Raw genomic sequence first — 21,011 nt, 5'->3', positions numbered from 1 at the left:
AGGCAAGAAGAAGCCAAATGAAGGGAGCTTTAGTTCTAGTGAAAAGTTCCAGCAGCAGACAGGAGCAATGCCGTTGAATTTAATAAGTAGTTTAAAGAACACTTCCTTCACCGTCTGTTCTTACTGAGCCATGTGTTGGGTTGCATCTAGATCTATTCCCATTTGAAAAGAAAAGGAAACCCTTACAATTTGGGAATTTGTGTTAAACCTGTAAATTAAAAGACTTGACAAGCTTTTCTTCTTGTCAGAGACAAAGGCAAACCTCAAGCAGTACATAAAACGAGGCACTTGTCATGATCAGAAGCTACACTAAGAACGAGAAAATGGACACACCAAGACCCCGGTCTAGGATCCTTTGTCAGCCAATAGCATGACACACGAAGGCAAGCTCGTGTCACTGGTGTTTCTAGAGCTGGGAATTTGAATGTTTCAGGTCTCCTTGGGGTAGAATGGGAGCGTAGTTTCCTTCTTAGTGTATATGCGTGTGCCTGCATGTTTGTACATACACCATGTGTGCTCAGGTGCTTTTGGACAGCAGAAGGGAGTGTTGGATCCCATGGAACTAGAGTTATAGGCAGGCGTGAGCTGCCTGGCACAGGAGCCAAGCCCCAGTCTCTGCAAGCACAGCAGGTACTCTTACCCCTAAGTCAGCTCTCCAGCTTCGCTTAGTTTCTACTGGAGGGACTGCAGGGATTCCATGAAAGAGTTAAAGTAATCAACGGCTCCGTCTGGATCACTAGGATTAGAACCTCGTCTCCCTCTGGCTAAAGTCCAAAAGCTGTTGTATGCTGACAATACCAGAGCCAGACACCCCCATGGATGCCTTTCAATGCGTATTCTACTCCCAATACTTACTGACTTAAAGCCCTTGGTACTCAGAAATCATGAATGTTTCCTCAGTCCGTTACAGACTCCTGACAAAGTCCCTTCGCTTTAGGAATGAACGTTTTTCCTTATTTCTCTTCCCTAGAAGAAGGCAAAATGATTGTCGATTTGTTGAGAGTTTAACTTTTGGTGCAACACCAAAAATGACTTTGACTCAAAAATTTTCTATCTGTCTCCTTCCCAGGGAAAAAGGAAGACTGACTCGTCTCTGTTTCGTGTCCCACGACAACGGGCTGAGCAGTCCTTTTATTTCTGTAGAGTAATTTTTAGGTGGCAGCCACCTTGAAATACACAGTATCTCTACTGTCTGTTGGTTTTACATACACAATATAATTTACTGCTTTTTATCAAGTTTCTGAAAGGTAGATCTAGCCCAGGTGGACTTTAATCTTTAAGCCTTGCATGCAAATTTGCAAAGCCATAAAGCAGGTTGGGTCCATGCTGCTCACTCCTTTTTTTTTCTCTCTCTCCAAATAGCTTTATTTTTCTTGTATCTTTTCCTTCTGACTCTGATTCTGCTAGTACTTGGGGATTTATATGTGAAAGTTTCCATCCACTGTTTTGTGTTGTACGAACACATGTGTATGTACAAACATGTAGATACACACATACACACATACGCTTGATATCGAAAAATAGTTGTTCCTAAAATAAGATTACCAATTTTTAGTAGCCCGGGAGTTACACATATTTGTAAATGTGTTAGAACTTGTAAAACTGGGCACCGACACAGTGAATTATACTTTATAACATTTTTTAACTGAAGACATTTAAATAATAAAAGGGAAGCTTATTAATATTAGAATCTCAGATTACTTCAGCCAGGCAGGGCCTGTTTCTCAATCAATCTTGACATGAACGATCCTAGGATGCCAGTCCAAATGATCAGGAAAGTAGACATAAGAGTCCTGAGAGCTGGGCTCGCAGCTCGCACCTGTAACCTCAGCGCTCGGGAGGCCAAAGGAACAAACAGACCATCGAACAACCAACACTTGGGCCTTTTCATTACCCTTGTGTTTGTTAATGATTTCATCACTGAGGGATCCCTGCTGCACTCTAAGGTATCTTTGCAGAGTTTTCCCAGTGAATTGTGCATCGCTTACTAATGATAGAACATTTATTCCATGAAGAGAAATAATCTTAAAAAGATATTCCAGGGGTTGGGGATTTAGCTCAGTGGAAGAGCGCTTGCCTAGCAAACACAAGGCCCTGGGTTCGGTCCCCAGCTCTGAAAAAAAAAAAAAAAGATATTCCAAAGAATTGCTTTTTCTATTACAGCTACATAAGAGAGAAGAACAAGTAAATACAAATGCTCAATTATTAGACACACACACACACACACACACACACACACACACACACACACAGAGTACAATTTGAAAGGAAGAAAGATGCAGGCCTTTATCTTATTTTATTTCAATGTTCTACAGATTAGTTCCTATGCAACATTCAAGTAATTAACACTGATCCTGCGCCAAAATCCACTGTGTATTCTCTACTGGATTGTGGTATGTGGAAAGGACTCTAAGGTTTATCTCACAGTACTTGTATTTTGCATTTCACACGACAAAATGTCTCAGAACGTCTAACTCATCTTTACAACTTTATGTCTTTAACAAGCACTAGGACTTGGCAATAGAAAGGCTCTATGTCACCCTGGTACAGGCTTTCCTCAGTTGCTAGGAGACTGGCTTCCTAAACAGCTGTCTGCTCATACTCCACACCAGCTGCCGCCTCTTTACTGAGCCAAATCTCGACTACAGTATGAGAGGAAGTCCTGCAGGTGCTTCTCCACAGGTGATACTAGTGATATTAGTCAGTTTGTCAATATGTACCAGAAAACAGATCTTATCAATCTGGTAAAGCATATTTTACCAAGTAAGGATAACACTTCTAATGGTATTTGAATTTCTGTAATAGTGGTATTTATGAAGGGTTTTATACAAATAATTCCCTTTTTTTTTGCTTATAAACTCTTATAAACTCTAATTGGTATAGCATGAGCCTATAAAATGCATATCCCATTATTACTTAAAATTCAGCTGCGTATAGGATAGGGATGTGGTTCAATTGGTAGAATGCTTGTATTTCATTCACAAAACATGGGTGCAGTCTCCAGAGTCCCATAGACTTGGCATGGTGGTGTGTACCTATAATCCCAGCACTTGCAAGATGGAGGCGGGAAAATCAGAAATTCAAGATCATCCTCGGCTATTTAGTGAGTTTGAGGCCAGCCGGAGTACATGCACCCTGGCCCCCACCACCCCCTCTCTCTCTCTCACACACACAATAATAATAATAATAATAATAATTACTATTATTATTATTATTATTATTATTTAGCTACTTATGAACTGTAAAATCACAGTCTCCTTAAATGATATCCCACCACTCTAAATCTCATTCTGCAACTTGATGTGGAATGAGTCCTTGGCATAGAACATTCTAATTGTTAAAGAGACTGAAATAGTCCAGAGTCAATTGCTCTTCAGCCAGAGCTGTATACCTGGCCTGGTAACTGATAGGGTGAGATGATCTTGGAGTGGAAACACCAAAGACCACCTAAGATGTATAGGAACCCTTACGGTTTTTCTACTTCATTTCATTGATTCATTTAAAACTATCTAGAAAGTGCTATCCTCAAATGAACATAAGCTTTGCTTACTTATAGCAGAGGCTCTGGCCTCTAAGGGATGAAGGCCAGACATACGATTGCCTTGATTTTTAACTATTTTGTCCTAGCCTGGTCCTGTACCATCAAACCAGATAAATTCTTACCTCACCCCATCCCTGTGTAGCACATCCTTTCTCTGATGTCCTCTGCCTCTCTCCTACTCCTCCAGTAAAGTGGCTCAACCACCACCCATAGAAATAGGGAATTCTTACTACCAATGCCGGCTCCAAAACGTAGCCAGTCTGCGTGGGAGGTACCCAGCATACAGTGATAGCACTGTGCACCACAGCCAGAGAGGCTGCATTCCATCTGCACACACTCACCGTTTCATACGCATTAACTCACTGTCCTCTTCTGGAACATGGCGTGCCAGCTTTCATCATTTAAGTCTCTTAGTTGTCATTTCTCTAGCTGGTTGATTTCACCTTGTCCTCCAGGAGTTACCTCTGGCACCACTTCTTCCAGATACCTGCTGCCACACCTAGTCTAGATCGCATAACGTTTTCCATTTTGAAAGCACTTACAGGCGCATGCTACCTTTAGGCACCCTGAATTATTCATGTCCCTACAAACTCTTTGAAGACAAGTCAATTCTTTTTATCACGATATTATTAGAAACTTATTAGGAATGTGCTTGGTTGTCCTAGGGTTTCATTGCTGTGAAGAGACACTGTGACCAAAGCAACTCTTTTTTTTTTTTTCTTATGTCTCTTTTTTTTTTTTCTTTTTTTTTTTTCTTTTCTTTCTTTTTTTTTTTTTTTTTATTAACTTGAGTATTTCTTATTTACATTTCGAGTGTTATTCCTTTCCGGTTTCTGGGCAAACATCCCCCTAATCCCTCCCCCTCCCCTCCTTTATGGGTGTTCCCCTCCCCATCCTCCCCCATTGTCGCCTCCCCCAACAATCTAGTTCACTGGGGGTTCAGTCTTGGCAGGACCAAGGGCTTCCCTTCCACTGGTGCTCTTACTAGGATATTCATTGCTACCTATGAGGTCAGAGTCCAGGGTCAGTCCATGTATAGTCTTTAGGTAGTGGCTTAGTCCCTGGAAGCTCTGGTTGCTTGGCATTGTTGTTCATATGGGGTCTCAAGCCCTTCAAGCTCTTCCAGTTCTTTCTCTTTTTTATTGGATATTTTACTTATTTACATTTCAAATGTCCCCTTTCCCGGTTTCCCCTCCAGAAATCCCTTCCCCTGTTTCTATGAGGGCGCTCTTCCACCCACCCACGTACTCCCACTTCCCCACCCTGGCAGGCAACTCTTATGAAGGAAAACATTTCATTGAGGCTGGCTTAGTCCATTATTGTCATGGTGGGAAGCATGGCAGTGTGTGGGCAGATATGGTGTTGAGTTCTACATTTTAATCCCCAGACAACAGAAGGGACAGTCTTTTACACTGGGCAGAGCATATATGTGAGCATATTTGTGATCGCAAAGCCCACCTCCACAATGATGTACTTCCTCCAACAAGGCCACACCTACTCTAACAAAGCCACACCTCCTAAGAGTGCCACTCCCTAAAGCCACGTGTTCAAACACGTGAGTCTTTGGGACTGAACCTATTCAAAACACCACATTCCACTCCTTGACCCCGATAAGCGTATAACCATAACATAATGCAAAAATGAGTCAGTCCAACTTCAAACTCTCCCATAGACTATAACAGTCTCAAACTTGTTTAGCAGTCTGAAGTTCAGTCTCTTCTGAAATTCAGGCAATCTCTTAACTGTAATCCCTTATAAAATCAAAATCAAAAGCCAGATCACACACCTCATACAAACAACGGCACAAGATATTACTGTTTCAAAATAAATGAAAGGCAGGATAGGATAGTGAGGAAATACTGAACCAAAGCAAGACCGAAAACCAGCCGGGCCAATCCTGAACTCTGCATCTCTATGTCTAATGTCAAAATGCTCTGCAGATCTCCAACCCCTTTGAGACTGGTTGACTGCAACACACCTCTTTCTCTTGGGCTGGTTCCACTCCATTAGCAGCTTTCCTCAGCAGGTATCTCTAACCTTTCCTAGGGTCTCCAAGACAATCCAGGCTTGCTTTCACAGTTTCGCACAATGACCCCTTACAGCTTTATACAATGGTCTTTCACAGCTTCATACAATGGCCCCTCAGGGCCTCCATGCAGGGACACTGCTGCCACATGCCTGGCCTCAGCAACTTTCCCCAGTCATGGAGGGAGATTCCATAATCTCCTTCTTCTATTCATGACTCTAAATCCAGAACCATGTGGCCAAAGCTGCCAGGTTCTGCTGCCTGCTGAGGCTGGAACAAGGCTCCCCCTTGCTCAATTACATCTTTCTGTTTTTATTGCTAAGCTTTGATGTTCTGGAACTTGTTCTGTTGACCAGGATGGCCTTGAGCTCAGAGATCTGCATGCCTCTGTCTCCCAAGTGCTAGAATCAAAGGTGTGTACTACCATGCCTGGACTTTAATTCCTTTTCATTCTAGATCTTTATAAGCATGGTCACTATACTTCAAGATCTGAATTAAAGGCTTGTGTCAATCCAGATCAAAAGCATGGATTGCGGGGTTGGGAATTTAGCTCAGTGGTAGAGCGCTTGCCTAGCAAGTGCAAGGCCCTGGGTTCAGTCCCCAGCTCCGAAAAAAAAGAAAGAAAAAAAAAGCATGGATTGCTAATCCTAAAATCTGGATAAGGTGTGCTGTCCATGTCTGAACTGTAGTTCATTCCAGATATAGTTGACAACTGAAAATAACCATCACCATCTATACCTTGTCAACTTGACACACAATCATATATCTCCTTATGTCTAAATGAAACAATAACCAGGTAATAATAATGCTTAACCTGATATCCCTTGTACAATCATAAATGCATTGTCAATTAGAATAGGTAGCAATGTCCCTTGGGGAACATTTTTTTCACAAGATGGAAACTTAGCTGGATAGTTTACCCTGAAGTCACCATTCCCTTAATTCTATTTAATATCTTTAATTTAGGGTTGGGGATTTAGCTCAATGGTAGAGGGCTTGTCTAGCAAGCATGAGGCCCTGGGTTCGGTCCCCAGCTCCGGAAGAAAAAAGAAAAAAAGAGAATATCTTTAATTTATTATCTCTTTGAACACAGGATTTAGCTCTATTCCACTTCCTGGTGCCCCTTCATCCCTTGAACAATACATTTTGTATTTTTCCTTTCTTAGATTGCTATATTTGATCAAAATGTTCTTCATAAGAGTGGACCACAGGACAGAGTCTATGCAAGGCTGTTTTGAAATTTCCTTTGGTAATGCAATTAATCTAAATCTCTTCACTGTAGCCTCAGGCAAATTCTTCGGACAAGGGCAAAAACCAGTCACATTCTTCACTAAAATATCACAAGAACAATCTCTAGAGAACATACTAAAATTCTTCTCCTCTGAAACCACTTGAGCTAGGCCCCCACAGTTTAAATCACCCTCAGCACCACTGTCTTCCATGCTTCTACTAGTACAACCCATTAAGTTACACCTAAAGTATCCCACTGCTTTCTTAATCCAAACTTCCAAAATCTACATTCCTCGAAAAATAAAAATTAAAAAAAAAAAAAAAAGGGTCAGGTCTGTCACAGCAATGCCTGACTTCTGGTTCCAACTTCTGTCTTAGTGAAGGTTTTATTGCTGTGAAGAGATACCATGACCAAGGCAACTCTCATAAAGGACGGCATTTAACTGGGGCTGCTTACAGTTTCAGAGGTTTAGTCCATTATCATAGCGGAAAGCATACAGCCTGCGGGCAGACTTGGTGCTGGGAGTTCTGTGTATTGTTTTTATTGCTAATTTCTGATTTTCTGATTTTACAATGCCCCTTTCTTTTTGAAATTATTTATGGAGCTATGCATGGTGGGTCACAATTATAATCACCATTATAACTGGGGAGGCTGAGGCAGGAGAATCACCATGAGTTTGGGTTCATGGTTTTTTATTTTCCAGATGCATAAGACTATTAGGAAATAAGTCTTCATGCTTGATAACTGTAAGAGAGAGGGTCATCTTATTTTCACACTTACCTTTAATTTGGAGTACCGAATATTTAATTTTGAAATGTCTAGAATTCATTATCAATATTTAATGAGAGAATTATGATAGAGGTTTTGTTATCTTGTAAAATATGCCTGTTTAGTAGTATGTCCAAATGCCACTGCTTGGCCAGAGAAATGACTCAATGGTTAAGATTATTTATTGCTCTTACAGAGGACTGAAGTTCAGTTCCCAGCACCCACCCAGTGATTCACAACTGTTTGTAACTCCAATTCCAATGGTTCTGATGCTCTCTGCAGGCATAGACCTACATAAGCAAGCAAAAATACTATGAAATACTAATAAAAAAATTTTAATAATCTATCACTGACTAGCAAGTTATGTAAGGTTTTAAGTCATTATATGGTATGCCAGGAGCTTAATTTTTATAGTTAGATATACGTTGGGTAAAACAAGAGAAACTAAGAATTAAGTAATTATAATAACCCAGACACATGTTATATGTGCATTCTATAAGGCACCCATCACAGGGATAATAGAAGCATGCTTAAGGAACGGCAAAAGTCTAGTTTAGCTTTAGGGAATTATGACCACAGAGCCTGAAAGATGGCAAACCCCAAACTATTACTTGCAAGCCAGGTATTACATGTGGTGAAGTGTGCATAGATGGCTTGTCGGGGGAAGGTTTGGAGGTTATCAATTGCTAGAAAGGCAAAACTCACCTCCACCATGATGGTTACACTGATAAGAGTGAAAACTGCCACATTGGGTGGAACACATGGAATTCATAGGTCTGTACCATTCACACAGAGGTGGTGTTTCGACAGTCAAAGAAGATTCTTCATTTAGGTTGTTCTGGCTAGTTTTGTGTTATCTTGACACAAGCTCTCAAAGGAGAGACCCTCAGTTGAGAAAATGCCTCCATAAGATGTAGCTGTTGGGTATTTTCTTAATTAGTGATTGATGGTGGGGTTTGTGTAGGGCTGGTGCTAGGTAAGGGTCAAGCACAGGGATCTGTGCATGCTAGGCAAGTGCTCTATCAATGTCACTGCATCCCTAGCCATTCTTAGTCTTTATTTCTACTCTCTAATCATGTTTATACTGTTAACTCAGAATACTTACTCCCATAAAGGAAATGTTTGATTATTTAGTTTTCTTTATTTGAGGCAGGGTCTTTCTATGAAGCCTAGACTGGCTTCAAACAGCAATCTTCCTGCTTCAGCCTCCCAAGTTCTGGGTACAAAGTGTATGCCATCGTACCTGGCTTTATTAATTAGCTTTTATGTGTGCCGGTGTGTGTGTGTGTGTGTGTGTGTGCGTGTGTGTGTGTGTGTGTGCATTCATGTACATGAAGGAGGAAGCCAGAAGTCAATCTCAGGTTGTATTTCTTAGGCCTTGCCCACCTTTTTCCAGAGTCTCTCACTGACTAGAAATTCACCACATAGGTGAGGTTGACTGATTAGCAACCCCCTGGAATCCACCTGCTTCTGCTACCTCCTCAGTGCCAGGATTACAAGTGCACACCCACAGTGCTCACCTAACCTTGCCTTTCTTCCTCCTCCTCTTGCTTGTCCACCTCATTCACTTCCTCCTCCTCCTCCTCCTCTTCTTCTTCCTTTTCCTTCTCCTCTGTTTATGTGGGTTCTGGGGCTCTAACTCAGATCGTCAAGCTTGTAAGGCAAGCTCTTTGCCAACGGAGCTATCTTCCCATCCTGGGAGCTATACTTAGAATCCATTTGTAGGTTACATCTACTCTATACTACCGGAAATTACAAAGGGTTGGATGGTATAGAATTCTGTTGATCGGTGTAAGCATTCTCATAAAATAACACAGGCAACAGAAATGTTATCCATTCCCTGAAAGAATGACATGATCAATTTAAAATGCATTTGGAATATATTTGGAAGCTCATACACAGTTACTCTGAAGCTCAAACCTAGATTTTCTTTCTAAATATGGGCATCATGATGTAGGAGAATGTGATGTCTCAGCTGAGACCCAAAGTATGTGGGAAGACGAGGGGAGAAACATTTTGAGCAGATGAAAATGTGACAGAAAAGTAGCTTTGTGTATCTATTTTTGTGTTTTATGAGGATCTGAAGACGTTCAGTACTTACGGTTCTGTTCCAATCACTCGTGTGTTCTGTTTTAGATGCTATGCTCTCTAATGGCAGAACACATAATAAATGCCCAGTAAATGCCTGTGTAATAAGCGAGCTAGGCTAAGCGAATGAGTGGATGCATAAGGAGAGAATGCTGGATAGAAGACACTGGGGTAGAATAGAAAGCCATGTTGGAATGTAGATGGAAATGGAAACATGCTGTACTGGGAGGAGAGAGAGGAAGGCAGTATGGGAAGAGGTGGGTGAGGAACAGCTGAAAGGCTGGGTGTTTGGCTGTGCGGTGGGCACATTAGAGGAACGTAGCTCTTCCTTCAAAACAGTCTCTCAGAAGTACATGCAAGGCTCTTCTGCACTGCCAACCTGCTTTCCTGCTTCTGTCTTCAAACCTGAAAGTTTATTTTGAAGGCTTATATTCCTAGAGATTTATAAAGGTTTTATGTGGGCATAGAGCTCATCTTTGATTCAGTTCTTTCCTCTGGACTGTTAGGTATCCAATGTCCACATTCTCAGTGAAAGGTTTTTGCCCATCTCAAATCTGTTAGATTACTTCAGTCTTTCCTCACTGAAAGATGAAAACGTATTCCAAATGTTGTTGGACCTAAAAAGAAAAAATTCGCTCGACGCAACTCCTTTTATTACTCTGAGCCATGTGATTTGATTTCAGTTAACACAGTTTGGGGTTTGTTTGGCTGTTTTGTTTTGTTTTGTTTTGTTTTTTTTTCTTCTTGAAGTTCTAACAACGGTGATTAACACAGGGACAATTGAAGCCTCCATTCTCTCTGTTCTCAGCCTGGTGATGCATCTGTGGCTGAGGACAATAGTTAGTCTTGTACTCAGGACTTCAGCAGGGATGCAGACACATTTGACTCCAGCTAGATAGCAGCAACAGGCTGAGATAGCAGGCAGATTCCTCGGCTCTGGTCCAGAGCATTGGAATGACTGGGCACACTTCTTTCTTATAAGGGCACCTCCCAGGCTTCTCTCCTAGTCTCAGGATCAGAGTCCCTCCGATGACTTCTATGTCCAGGGAAGAAAAAAGCTAAAGCCTCAGGCTTCAGAGCAGATGTGCAGTGAAGCCTCCATGTGTGTTCTTACTTCTTCTTTTTGGAAAAGACAAACATCAACAAGAAAACAAAACCTATAAACCAAAAAACAAAAAAACCCCTATAAATTGGTTAATTATAGCTATATATATTTATAGGGTGCGATGTGATGTTATGATTTATAAATAAGTATAATTAAATCAGGCTAATTAACATCTTTTGCCTCAAATAGTCAAGATTTTTTTTTATGGGGAGAACATTTGAAAGTTATACTTTGGTAATTTTTAAATATGTAAGATTCTATTATAAACTATACTATTGTGCAATGGGAACTTTTAAAAACCTATTTTTCCCTCTAATTAATGTCTTTTGTTCCCTTTGGCCATCATTGCCTCTGTCACCGCCATGGTACTCTCTGTTTCTATGAGTTTGATTCTTTTAGAGTTTACTATCTAAGTAATAACTTGTGGCATCTGTTTTCATGTACCTGGCTTATTTCACTTAGCGTAATTCTCCAGTTCTATCCATGTTTCACAAAGAGCAGAATCCTGTTTTATTCAAGGATGCATAATAATCTGTTGTGCTTATAGGTCATATTTTCTTTGTTCATTCAAAATTGATTATTGATTCTGTATTTGGCTACCATGAATTGTGTGGCAATTCATACATGAATTCAAACTTCTTTTAACAAACTGATTTCAAGGTTTTGTTTCTGGAAAATATCCAAGAATAAGATTGCTGTCTCTTTTGGTAGGTACACTTCTATGTTTTTCAGATTTCTCCAGTCTTTCATAATTATTGTGTTAATTAACATCCCCGCCAATACCTCTTAGATATATTGTTTACTTAGGTAGAAAGAGAACTTGTAGTAGAGATTAGGCCAAGCTGAGTGCTGAACGCAGGAAGTGCTGGAGGAAGAAAAGCAGCTCCAGGGTTTAAGTTAGGCCCCGGATCCTGCCATTGAACTATCCGAACCAAATCAAGATTCTTAGCATGCATTCTGTGTTCTCATACTCCAGAATATCCAAGATGAAGGAGAGAGTGAAACAGAAGAGAGAACAAAGAGAGTATATAAGCACAGTCAAAGTCAAGGTGGTCACCATGAGAAAGCAGGCTCTGGAGGAGCAGTTCAATGAATGGATTCTCAACCCCAAAGGAATGATTCCAGTAGTCGTGGTAAGAGGGAGAGCACATGTGGAGGGTATGTGGGGTGTGCGCTAAGAGGGAACTTGCTAGCACGTTAAGTGAAATGTCAGAGGCTTCCTTTGAAATTCCTCACAATACCGAACTAAACTAATTCTTGATATGTCTATTTCATAGGAGTTTACTGATTTCTTCAAATTTTTCTCTTGGATATAAAAAATAAAATATAAATCTAGCAAGATTTTTAAAAATCTTGATTCTGAAAAGGGTTTCCAACATAATCAAGCAGGAAGACGAACGTCAAGTTCAATACCAGTTTGATCCGTGTAGGTGAGGCTCTACCTGAATAACATACACAAAACTCTCTCTCTCTCTCTCTCTCTCTCTCTCTCTCTCTCTCTCTCTCTCTCTCACACACACACACACACACACACACACACACACTGGACAAAATGCATGACACTTCACCAATGATATATAATATGCAAATGAAAAATCAAGATATACCAATATCATCTGCCATTAAAGGGTTGTAGGTCATTTTTATTACTTTTATTCATATGAGGATGGGGTGTGTGCACACCACAGTGGAGTCGGAGAACAGTTTGCAGGAGTCAGTTCTCCCCTTCTACCATGTGGGTGCTAGGGATCAAACTTACGTCATCGGGCTTGGTGGCAAGCATCCTTACCCACTGAGCCCTCTGACCAGGGTCAGGAATTGTGAATTAAAATAGAAATGAGAAACCACTCCCCACCTATGACACTGGTTACAACCCCCAGCCCTAACGCCCAGTGCTTCGAATAGTAGTGCGAACACTCATTCACTGCTACTGGGATGCAGAGCAGCACAACCACTTTGAAAGACTGTTTCTTATGAAACTGCGCAAACTCTTGGAAGAAAAATGCTGCTCTCTCACACATGTGAGGTTTCTAAAGTAGTTACATCAGAGAAGCAGGCAGGATGGCAGTTCCAAGGGGAAAGGGGGAGAGGGGGAGGAGTTGGTCTGTGTAGGATTTCAAGTTTGTGAAAAGGAAAGTTCTAAGTATATGTCTCACAAAATGTAACTGTACTGCACACACACACACACACACATTCACACATGCACACACACACACTCACACACACACTCTCACTCTCTCTTTCACACCCACACACACACCACACATTCACACATGCACACACACACACACACACACACACCACACACACATGCACACACACTCACACACACACTCTCACTCTCTCTTTCACACACACACACAATGCACACACACACACATGCACATACACATACATGTACTCTTTAAAAACGACTAAATTCATCCATGCCTCTTATCTCAGAACTTGGGAGGCTGAGGCAGGAAGATTATGATCGGTTTGAGACCAACCTGGGCTACACTGTAAAACTCTTGTCTGTAGGGCTGGAGAGATGGCACAGCACTTAAGAGCACTCACTGGCTGCTCTTCCAGAGAACCCTGATTCAGTTCCCTGTACCCAGTGGTGCCTCATAACCGTCTGTAACTCCAACTCCAGGGGATCTGATGCCCTCTTCTAGACTCTGAGGATGTCAGGTGCACATGGGATATATAGACACACATTCAGGCACACACATGAAAAAAAGCCACTCTTTCTAAACAAAAACAATTAAGTTGGTAATTTTGTGTTCATTTTAAACACATAAACTAAACATACTTTTATAATGTACAATTCAGTGATAACAATCTTTTATATTTGTCCAAATTACTTAGCTTCCTGTCCACACCAGCTCCCGGGTATTGATGAATGTAGCAGCCTTACTAGTAATTGCCCACACGAGTGAGTGGTTTGGATAGCCTGCGTTAAATGGCTGCTACAAATCAATTGGTGTGTCAAGCAGTAGAATGTGGGTGCCTAAAGGGAGGGGATATCAAGCCGTGAGAGACATGGAAGAGACTTTAAGTGCATGATACAAAGTTGGAGAATCCAAGCAGAAAGGACTGAACATTATGTGATTCCAATTGCATGACATTGTGGAACAGGAAAAAAGTAAAAAGATGGGGTTGCCATCAGGGAAGGAAAAATGAATAGGTGGGTCACTGGATTTTTATTTTTCAGTTATCATTCAAGTAAAATGTCTTTATGGCATTTTCATATATAAGAAATATATGATACAACATAACAATATATATAAAATAAATACCATAATATAAATGTCATATAAGATGTATGATATCATATAAAATGCATGTGATGTATATTATGCTTTGTTCTTAATTCATCCTCCTTTCCCAAAGCCCTCTCTCGTGTCCCCTTCTTCCTCTCATATAGTCTCCCTTCCTGCTTTCAAGTCCCTAGATATGTTCCCTGGAAGGGACAAAATGGGATTATTCCTAGTGTCTCGGTCCTCACACAATAAGAACAGAAATCAATGAGGGCACACATGAGAATGTAAAAGACCATACATGGCTCTTAGGCTAAAAAACTAAATATGTGGTCATTGAAGAGTAATATGTTCCCTCCCCTCCTCTCTGCAGATTCAGAATGTCCTTTATGATTTTTTTCAGAAGCCAGAGCTGCATCTTGGTAAGTATGCCTATTCCTGTAGCATTTTTATTTTTCGGGAAGGAGGCTGAAGTCATATATTGTCTTAGTTAGGGTTTCCATGTAAACTTCTTAGTTAAGGTTTCCTTGCTGTGAACAGACATCATGACCAAGGCAACTCTTATAAAGGACAACGTATAATTGGGGCTGGCTTACAGGTTCAGAGGATCGGTCCATTATCATCAAGGCAGGAAGCATGGCAGTGTCCAAGCAGGCAACATACTGGAGGATCTGAGAGTTCTACATCTTGACCCAACTGCAGCCAGGAGATGACTGTCTTCAGGCAGTTGGGGGGGGGTGTCTCAAAGCCCACCCCCTCAGTGACACACTTCCTCCCACAAGGCCACACCTACTCCAACAAGTCCATACATCCTAATAGTGCTAATCCCTGGACCAAGCATATTCAAACAACCACATATAGTCAATATTAAGTGTCGGAAGCACTTAAAGATAAATTAGCTTCCCCTGTTCTTTCCAGAGACACAATGTCAAAAACCACTGAAGTAATCAACCATCCTGTTTCTTTAGTCCAGTGTTCCCTTATATTACCGATATTGTGATTACCTCCTTTATTATCCCACAACATTCCCAGAAAATAATAATTACAGAATTTAGACGAAAATGTAATGCCATAATTAAAATAAAGGAAACATTGCTGAGCAGTGGGTACCCATGCCTTTAATCCCAGCAGTCTGGAGGCAGAGGCAGGCAGATCTCTGCAAGTTCGAGGCCAGCCTCATCTACAGAGCAAGTTCCAGAACAGCCAAGGTTACACAGAAAAGCCATGTCTTGAAGAGAGAGAGAGAGAGAAAGAGAGAGAGAGGAGAAAGAGAAAAGATAAGAAAAGACATGCAAAGAGAGGCATTAAAATTATATACATCCAGAGAGATGTCTCAGTGGGTAAGTGTGATTGCTGGAGGTATTGGTGTGGAGTTCAGAAAAGAGTGTTGGATCCCTCAGACCAGAGTTATAGCCATTTTCATGTCAGCGGGCTTGTTACCTGGGTGCTAGGATCATAACAATTTTCTGAGATAGCGAATAACCTTCATATTATTTATATCTTTTACTAAAAGGCCATATCTGCATGGTGTTTGTTCATTTTAGAGACATTAAAGACAAAGAAACTTTAAGCTGAATGTGGGGGTGTCCACCTCTGATCCCAGCGCTCAGTGGGCAGAGGCAGTGGATCTCTGTGAGTTTTAAGACAGTTAAGTGTAAACAAGAAATACCCAATTTAATAAAAATGGAAGAAAAAAAGGACTGTTAAGAATATGTAGAGAGACTCATCTTTAAAAATAAAGTAAAAATCTCTTAAAATAAAAAAATGTTTTTAGGGCTGGAGAGATGGCTCAGTGGCTAAGAGCACTAACTGCTCTTCCAGAGGTCCTGAGTTCAATTCCCAGCAACCACATGGTGGCTCACAACCATCTGTAATGGGATCAGATGCCCTCTTCTGGTGTGTCTGAAGACAGCTACAGTGTACTTATATATAATAAATAAATAAATCTTTAAAAAATGTTTTTAAAGAGAAGTTTACAGAGAGGCTTTGTTTAGATCTCCTGGTATAAATACTCTCACAAACCCCCACTGTTTTGTTCTTTAGTCATTTATGTTATCATGCATGTCTCTTTGTGTTGTATTCCAACCTAATAATTAAAAAGTTAGATTCATTCTTTTTAATATAGGGGTTTCTTGGTTAAATAAAGCCAGGGAAAAACACTTGTTACCAACTGGGATGTTACCCAACTATAAATTATTCACCATAACTATGGATACATACTAGTTGGGAATAATTTTAAGTTCTATAAGTATAAAATATGAATTTATTATATCCAGACTAATTAGCAAATAACTTTTACTCTAAAATTAGAATCGCGTTGCAAAGATCTGGTTATCATGAAATCAGTGGAGCCAGGATTGACCCAGCAACAGTTTGTACAAGTAAGGAGCTACGTTATTAATGTTTAATTATTCTGCCAGTTTCAATCGGCTGTGGGTAGATGTTACACATAGAGGATCTGAGGATTAAATCAAATGAAAGAATAAAACCTTATCATTTCTAAGATACATGCTTCAAAATGTTTAACCCCTCAGAAATTGGGTTACGATTTTCAAATAGCTCCTTAATTTTCTTTCAATTCATGACATTCACGATACAAAAAATATGAAAAACTTCTACTGATGCCTTCTGATAACATCAAGAAAAAACCTCGATACCGCCTCTGGGTTCCCGTAGAGGAGGGCCCAGGAGCAGCAGGACCGCTGCACCTGAGACACCGACATAACCTAAAGGGACCTACCGGATAAACAGTTCTCTGCACCCAAATCCCGTGGGAGGTAGAGCTAAACCTTCAGAGAGGCAGACACACCTGGGAAACCAGAAGAGACTGCACTCTGCACACATCTCTGATGCCAGAGGAAAACACCCCACGAGCAAACTTGAGCCTCGGGACCACAGGTAAGACCAACTTTTCTGCTGCAAGTGACCTGCCTGGTGAACTCCAGACACAGGCCCACAGGAACAGCTGAAGACCTGTAGATAGGAAAAACTACACGCCCGAAAGCAGAACACTCTGTCCCCATAACTGGCTGAAAGAAAACAGGAAAACAGGTCTACAGCACTCCTGACACACAGGCTTATAGGACAATCTAGCCACTGTCAGAAATAGCAGAACAAAGTAACACTAGAGATAATCTGATGGCGAGAGGCAAGCGCAGGAACCCAAGCAACAGAAACCAAGACTACATGGCATCATCGGAGCCCAATCTCCCACCAAAGCAAACACGGAATATCCAAACACACCAGAAAAGCAAGATCTAGTTTCAAAATCATATTTGATCATGATGCTGGAGGACTTCAAGAAAGATGTGAAGAACTCCCTTAGAGAACAAGTAGAAGCCTACAGAGAGGAATCGCAAAAATCCCTGAAAGAATTCCAGGAAAACACAATCAGACAGTTGAAGGAATTAAAAATGGAAATAGAAGCAATCAAGAAAGAACACATGGAAACAACCCTGGATATAGAAAACCAAAAGAAGAGACAAGGAGCTGTAGATACAAGCTTCACCAACAGAATACAAGAGATGGAAGAGAGAATCTCAGGAGCAGAAGATTACATAGAAATCATTGACTCAACTGTCAAAGATAATATAAAGCAGAAAAAGCTACTGGTCCAAAACATACAGGAAATCCAGGACTCAATGAGAAGATCAAACCTAAGGATAATAGGTATAGAAGAGAGTGAAGACTCCCAGCTCAAAGGACCAGTAAATATCTTCAACAAAATCGTAGAAGAAAACTTCCCTAACCTAAAAAGAGATACCCATAGGCATACAAGTAGCCTACAGAACTCCAAATAGATTGGACCAGAAAAGAAACTCCTCCTGACACATAATAGTCAAAACACCAAATGCACAAAATAAAGAAAGAATATTAAAAGCAGTAAGGGAAAAAGGTCAAGTAACATATAAAGGCAGACCTATCAGAATCACACCAGACTTTTCGCCAGAAACTATGAAAGCCAGAAGATCCTGGACAGATGTCATACAGACCCTAAGAGAACACAAATGCCAGCCCAGGTTACTGTATCCTGCAAAACTCTCAATTAACATAGATGGAGAAACCAAGATATTCCATGACAAAACCAAATTTACACAATATCTTTCTACAAATCCAGCACTACAAAGGATAATAAATGGTAAAGCCCAACATAAGGAGGCAAGCTATACCCTAGAAGAAGCAAGAAACTAATCGTCTTGGCAACAAAACAAAGAGAAGAAAAGCACACAAACATAACCTCATATCCAAATATGAATATAACAGGAAGCAATAATCACTATTCCTTAATATCTCTCAACATCAATGGCCTCAACTCCCCAATAAAAAGACATAGATTAACAAACTGGATACGCAACAAGGACCCTGCATTCTGCTGCCTACAGGAAACACACCTCAGAGACAAAGACAGACACTACCTCAGAGTAAAAGACTGGAACTTTCGAAGCAAATGGTCGGATGAAGCAAGCTGGAGTAGCCATTCTAATATCAAATAAAATCAATTTTCAACTAAAATTCATCAAAAAAGATAAGGAAGGACACTTCATATTCATCAAAGGAAAAATCCACCAAGATGAACTCTCAATCCTAAATATCTATGCCCCAAATACAAGGACACCTACATACGTAAAAGAAACCTTACTAAAGTTCAAAACACACATTGCACCTCACACAATAATAGTAGGAGATTTCAACACCCCACTCTCATCAATGGACAGATCATGGAAACAGAAATTAAACAGAGACGTAGACAGACTAAAAGAAGTCATGAGCCAAATGGACTTAACAGATATTTATAGAACATTCTATCCTAAAGCAAAAGGATATACCTTCTTCTCAGCTCCTCATGGTACTTTCTCCAAAATTGACCATATAATTGGTCAAAAAACGGGCTGCAGCAGGTACAGAAAGATAGAAATAATCCCATTCGTGCTATCGGACCACCACGGCCTAAAACTGGTCTTCAATAACAATAAGGGAAGAATGCCCACATATACGTGGAAATTGAACAATGCTCTACTCAATGATAACCTGGTCAAGGAAGAAATAAAGAAAGAAATTAAAGACTTTTTAGAATTTAATGAAAATGAAGGTACAACATACCCAAACTTATGGGACACAATGAAAGCTGTGCTAAGAGGAAAACTCATAGCTGAGTGCCTGCAGAAAGAAACAGGAGAGAGATATGTCAGCAGCTTGACAGCACACCTAAAAGCTCTAGAACAAAAAGAAGCAAATACACCCAGGAGGAGTAGAAGGCAGGAAATAATCAAACTCAGAGCAGAAATCAACCAAGTGGAAACAAAAAGGACCATAGAAAGAATCAACAGAACCAAAAGTTGGTTCTTTGAGAAAATCAACAAGATAGATAAACCCTTAGCCAGACTAACGAGAGGACACAGAGAGTGTGTTCAAATTAACAAAATCCGGGGTTGGGGATTTAGCTCAGTGGTAGAGCGCTTGCCTAGGAAGCGCAAGGCCCTAGGTTCGGTCCCCAGCTCCGAAAAAAAAAAAGAACCAAAAAAAAAAAAAAACAAATTAACAAAATCAGAAATGAAAAGGAGACATAACTACAGATTCAGAGGAAATTCAAAAAATCATCAGATCTTACTATAAAAGCCTATATTCAACAAAACTTGAAAATCTGCAGAAATGGACAATTTCCTAGACAGATACCAGGTACCAAGTTAAATCAGGAACAGATAAACCAGTTAAACAACCCCATAACTCCTAAGGAAATAGAAGCAGTCATTAAAGGTCTCCCAACCAAAAAGAGCCCAGGTCCAGACGGGTTTAGTGCAGAATTCTATCAGACCTTCATAGAAGACCTCATACCAATACTATCCAAACTATTCCACAAAATTGAAACAGATGGAGCACTACCGAATTCCTTCTATGAAGCCACAATTACTCTTATACCTAAACCACACAAAGACCCAACAAAGAAAGAGAACTTCAGACCAATTTCCCTTATGAATATCGATTTAAAAATACTCAATAAAATTCTGGCAAACCTAATCCAAACAATCAAAACACATCAAAAACACATCAAAACAATCATCCACCATGATTAAGTAGGCTTCATCCCAGGCATGCAGGGATGGTTTAATATACTGAAAACCATCAACGTGATCCATTATATAAACAAACTGAAAGATCAAAACCACATGATCATTTCATTAGATGCTGAGAAAGCATTTGACAAAATTCAACACCCCTTCATGATAAAAGTCCTGGAAAGAATAGGAATTCAAGGTCCATACCTAAACATAGTAAAAGCCATATACAGCAAACCAGTTGCTAACATTAAACTAAATGGAGAGAAACTTGAGGCAATCCCACTAAAATCAGAGACTAGACAAGGCTGCCCACTCTCTCCCTACTTATTCAATATAGTTCTTGAAGTTCTAGCCAGAGCAATCAGATAACAAAAGGAGGTCAAGGGGATACAGATCGGAAAAGAAGAAGTCAAAATATCACTATTTGCAGATGATATGATAGTATATTTAAGTGATCCCAAAAGTTCCACCAGAGAACTACTAAAGCTGATAAACAACTTCAGCAAAGTGGCTGGGTATAAAATTAACTCAAATAAATCAGTAGCCTTCCTCTACACAAAAGAGAAACAAGCCGAGAAAGAAATTAGGGAAATGACACCCTTCATAATAGACCCAAATAATATAAAGTACCTCAGTGTGACTTTAACCAAGCAAGTAAAAGATTTGTACAATAAGAACTTCAAGACTCTGAAGAAAGAAATTGAAGAAGACCTCAGAAGATGGAAAGATCTCCCATGCTCATGGATTGGCAGGATTAATATAGTAAAAATGGCCATTTTACCAAAAGCGATCTACAGACTCAATGCAATCCCCATCAAAATACCAATCCAATTCTTCAAAGAGTTAGACAGAACAATTTGCAAATTCATCTGGAATAACAAAAAACCCAGGATAGCTAAAACTATCCTCAACAATAAAAGGACTTCAGGGGAATCACTATCCCTGAACTCAAGC

General features: G+C 40.3%; 1 protein-coding gene across 1 annotated transcript in view; it reads left to right on the top strand.

The window, feature by feature from the left end:
* Efcab5 (EF-hand calcium binding domain 5) overlaps positions 1-21,011 on the top strand; it is a 97,252-nt gene that overhangs the window by 3,535 nt on the left and 72,706 nt on the right. Inside the window, exon 2 of the mRNA XM_032914129.1 lies at positions 11,736-11,892. Coding sequence (XP_032770020.1) covers positions 11,736-11,892 — 157 coding nt within the window. The remainder of the gene's footprint in view (positions 1-11,735; positions 11,893-21,011) is intronic.

The sequence above is a fragment of the Rattus rattus genome, chromosome 9, assembly GCF_011064425.1.
Source record: "Rattus rattus isolate New Zealand chromosome 9, Rrattus_CSIRO_v1, whole genome shotgun sequence".
NCBI lineage: Eukaryota > Metazoa > Chordata > Mammalia > Rodentia > Muridae > Rattus > Rattus rattus.
Note: the sequence above shows the minus strand (reverse complement) of the source record. Positions and strands in the feature narration are given on the sequence as shown.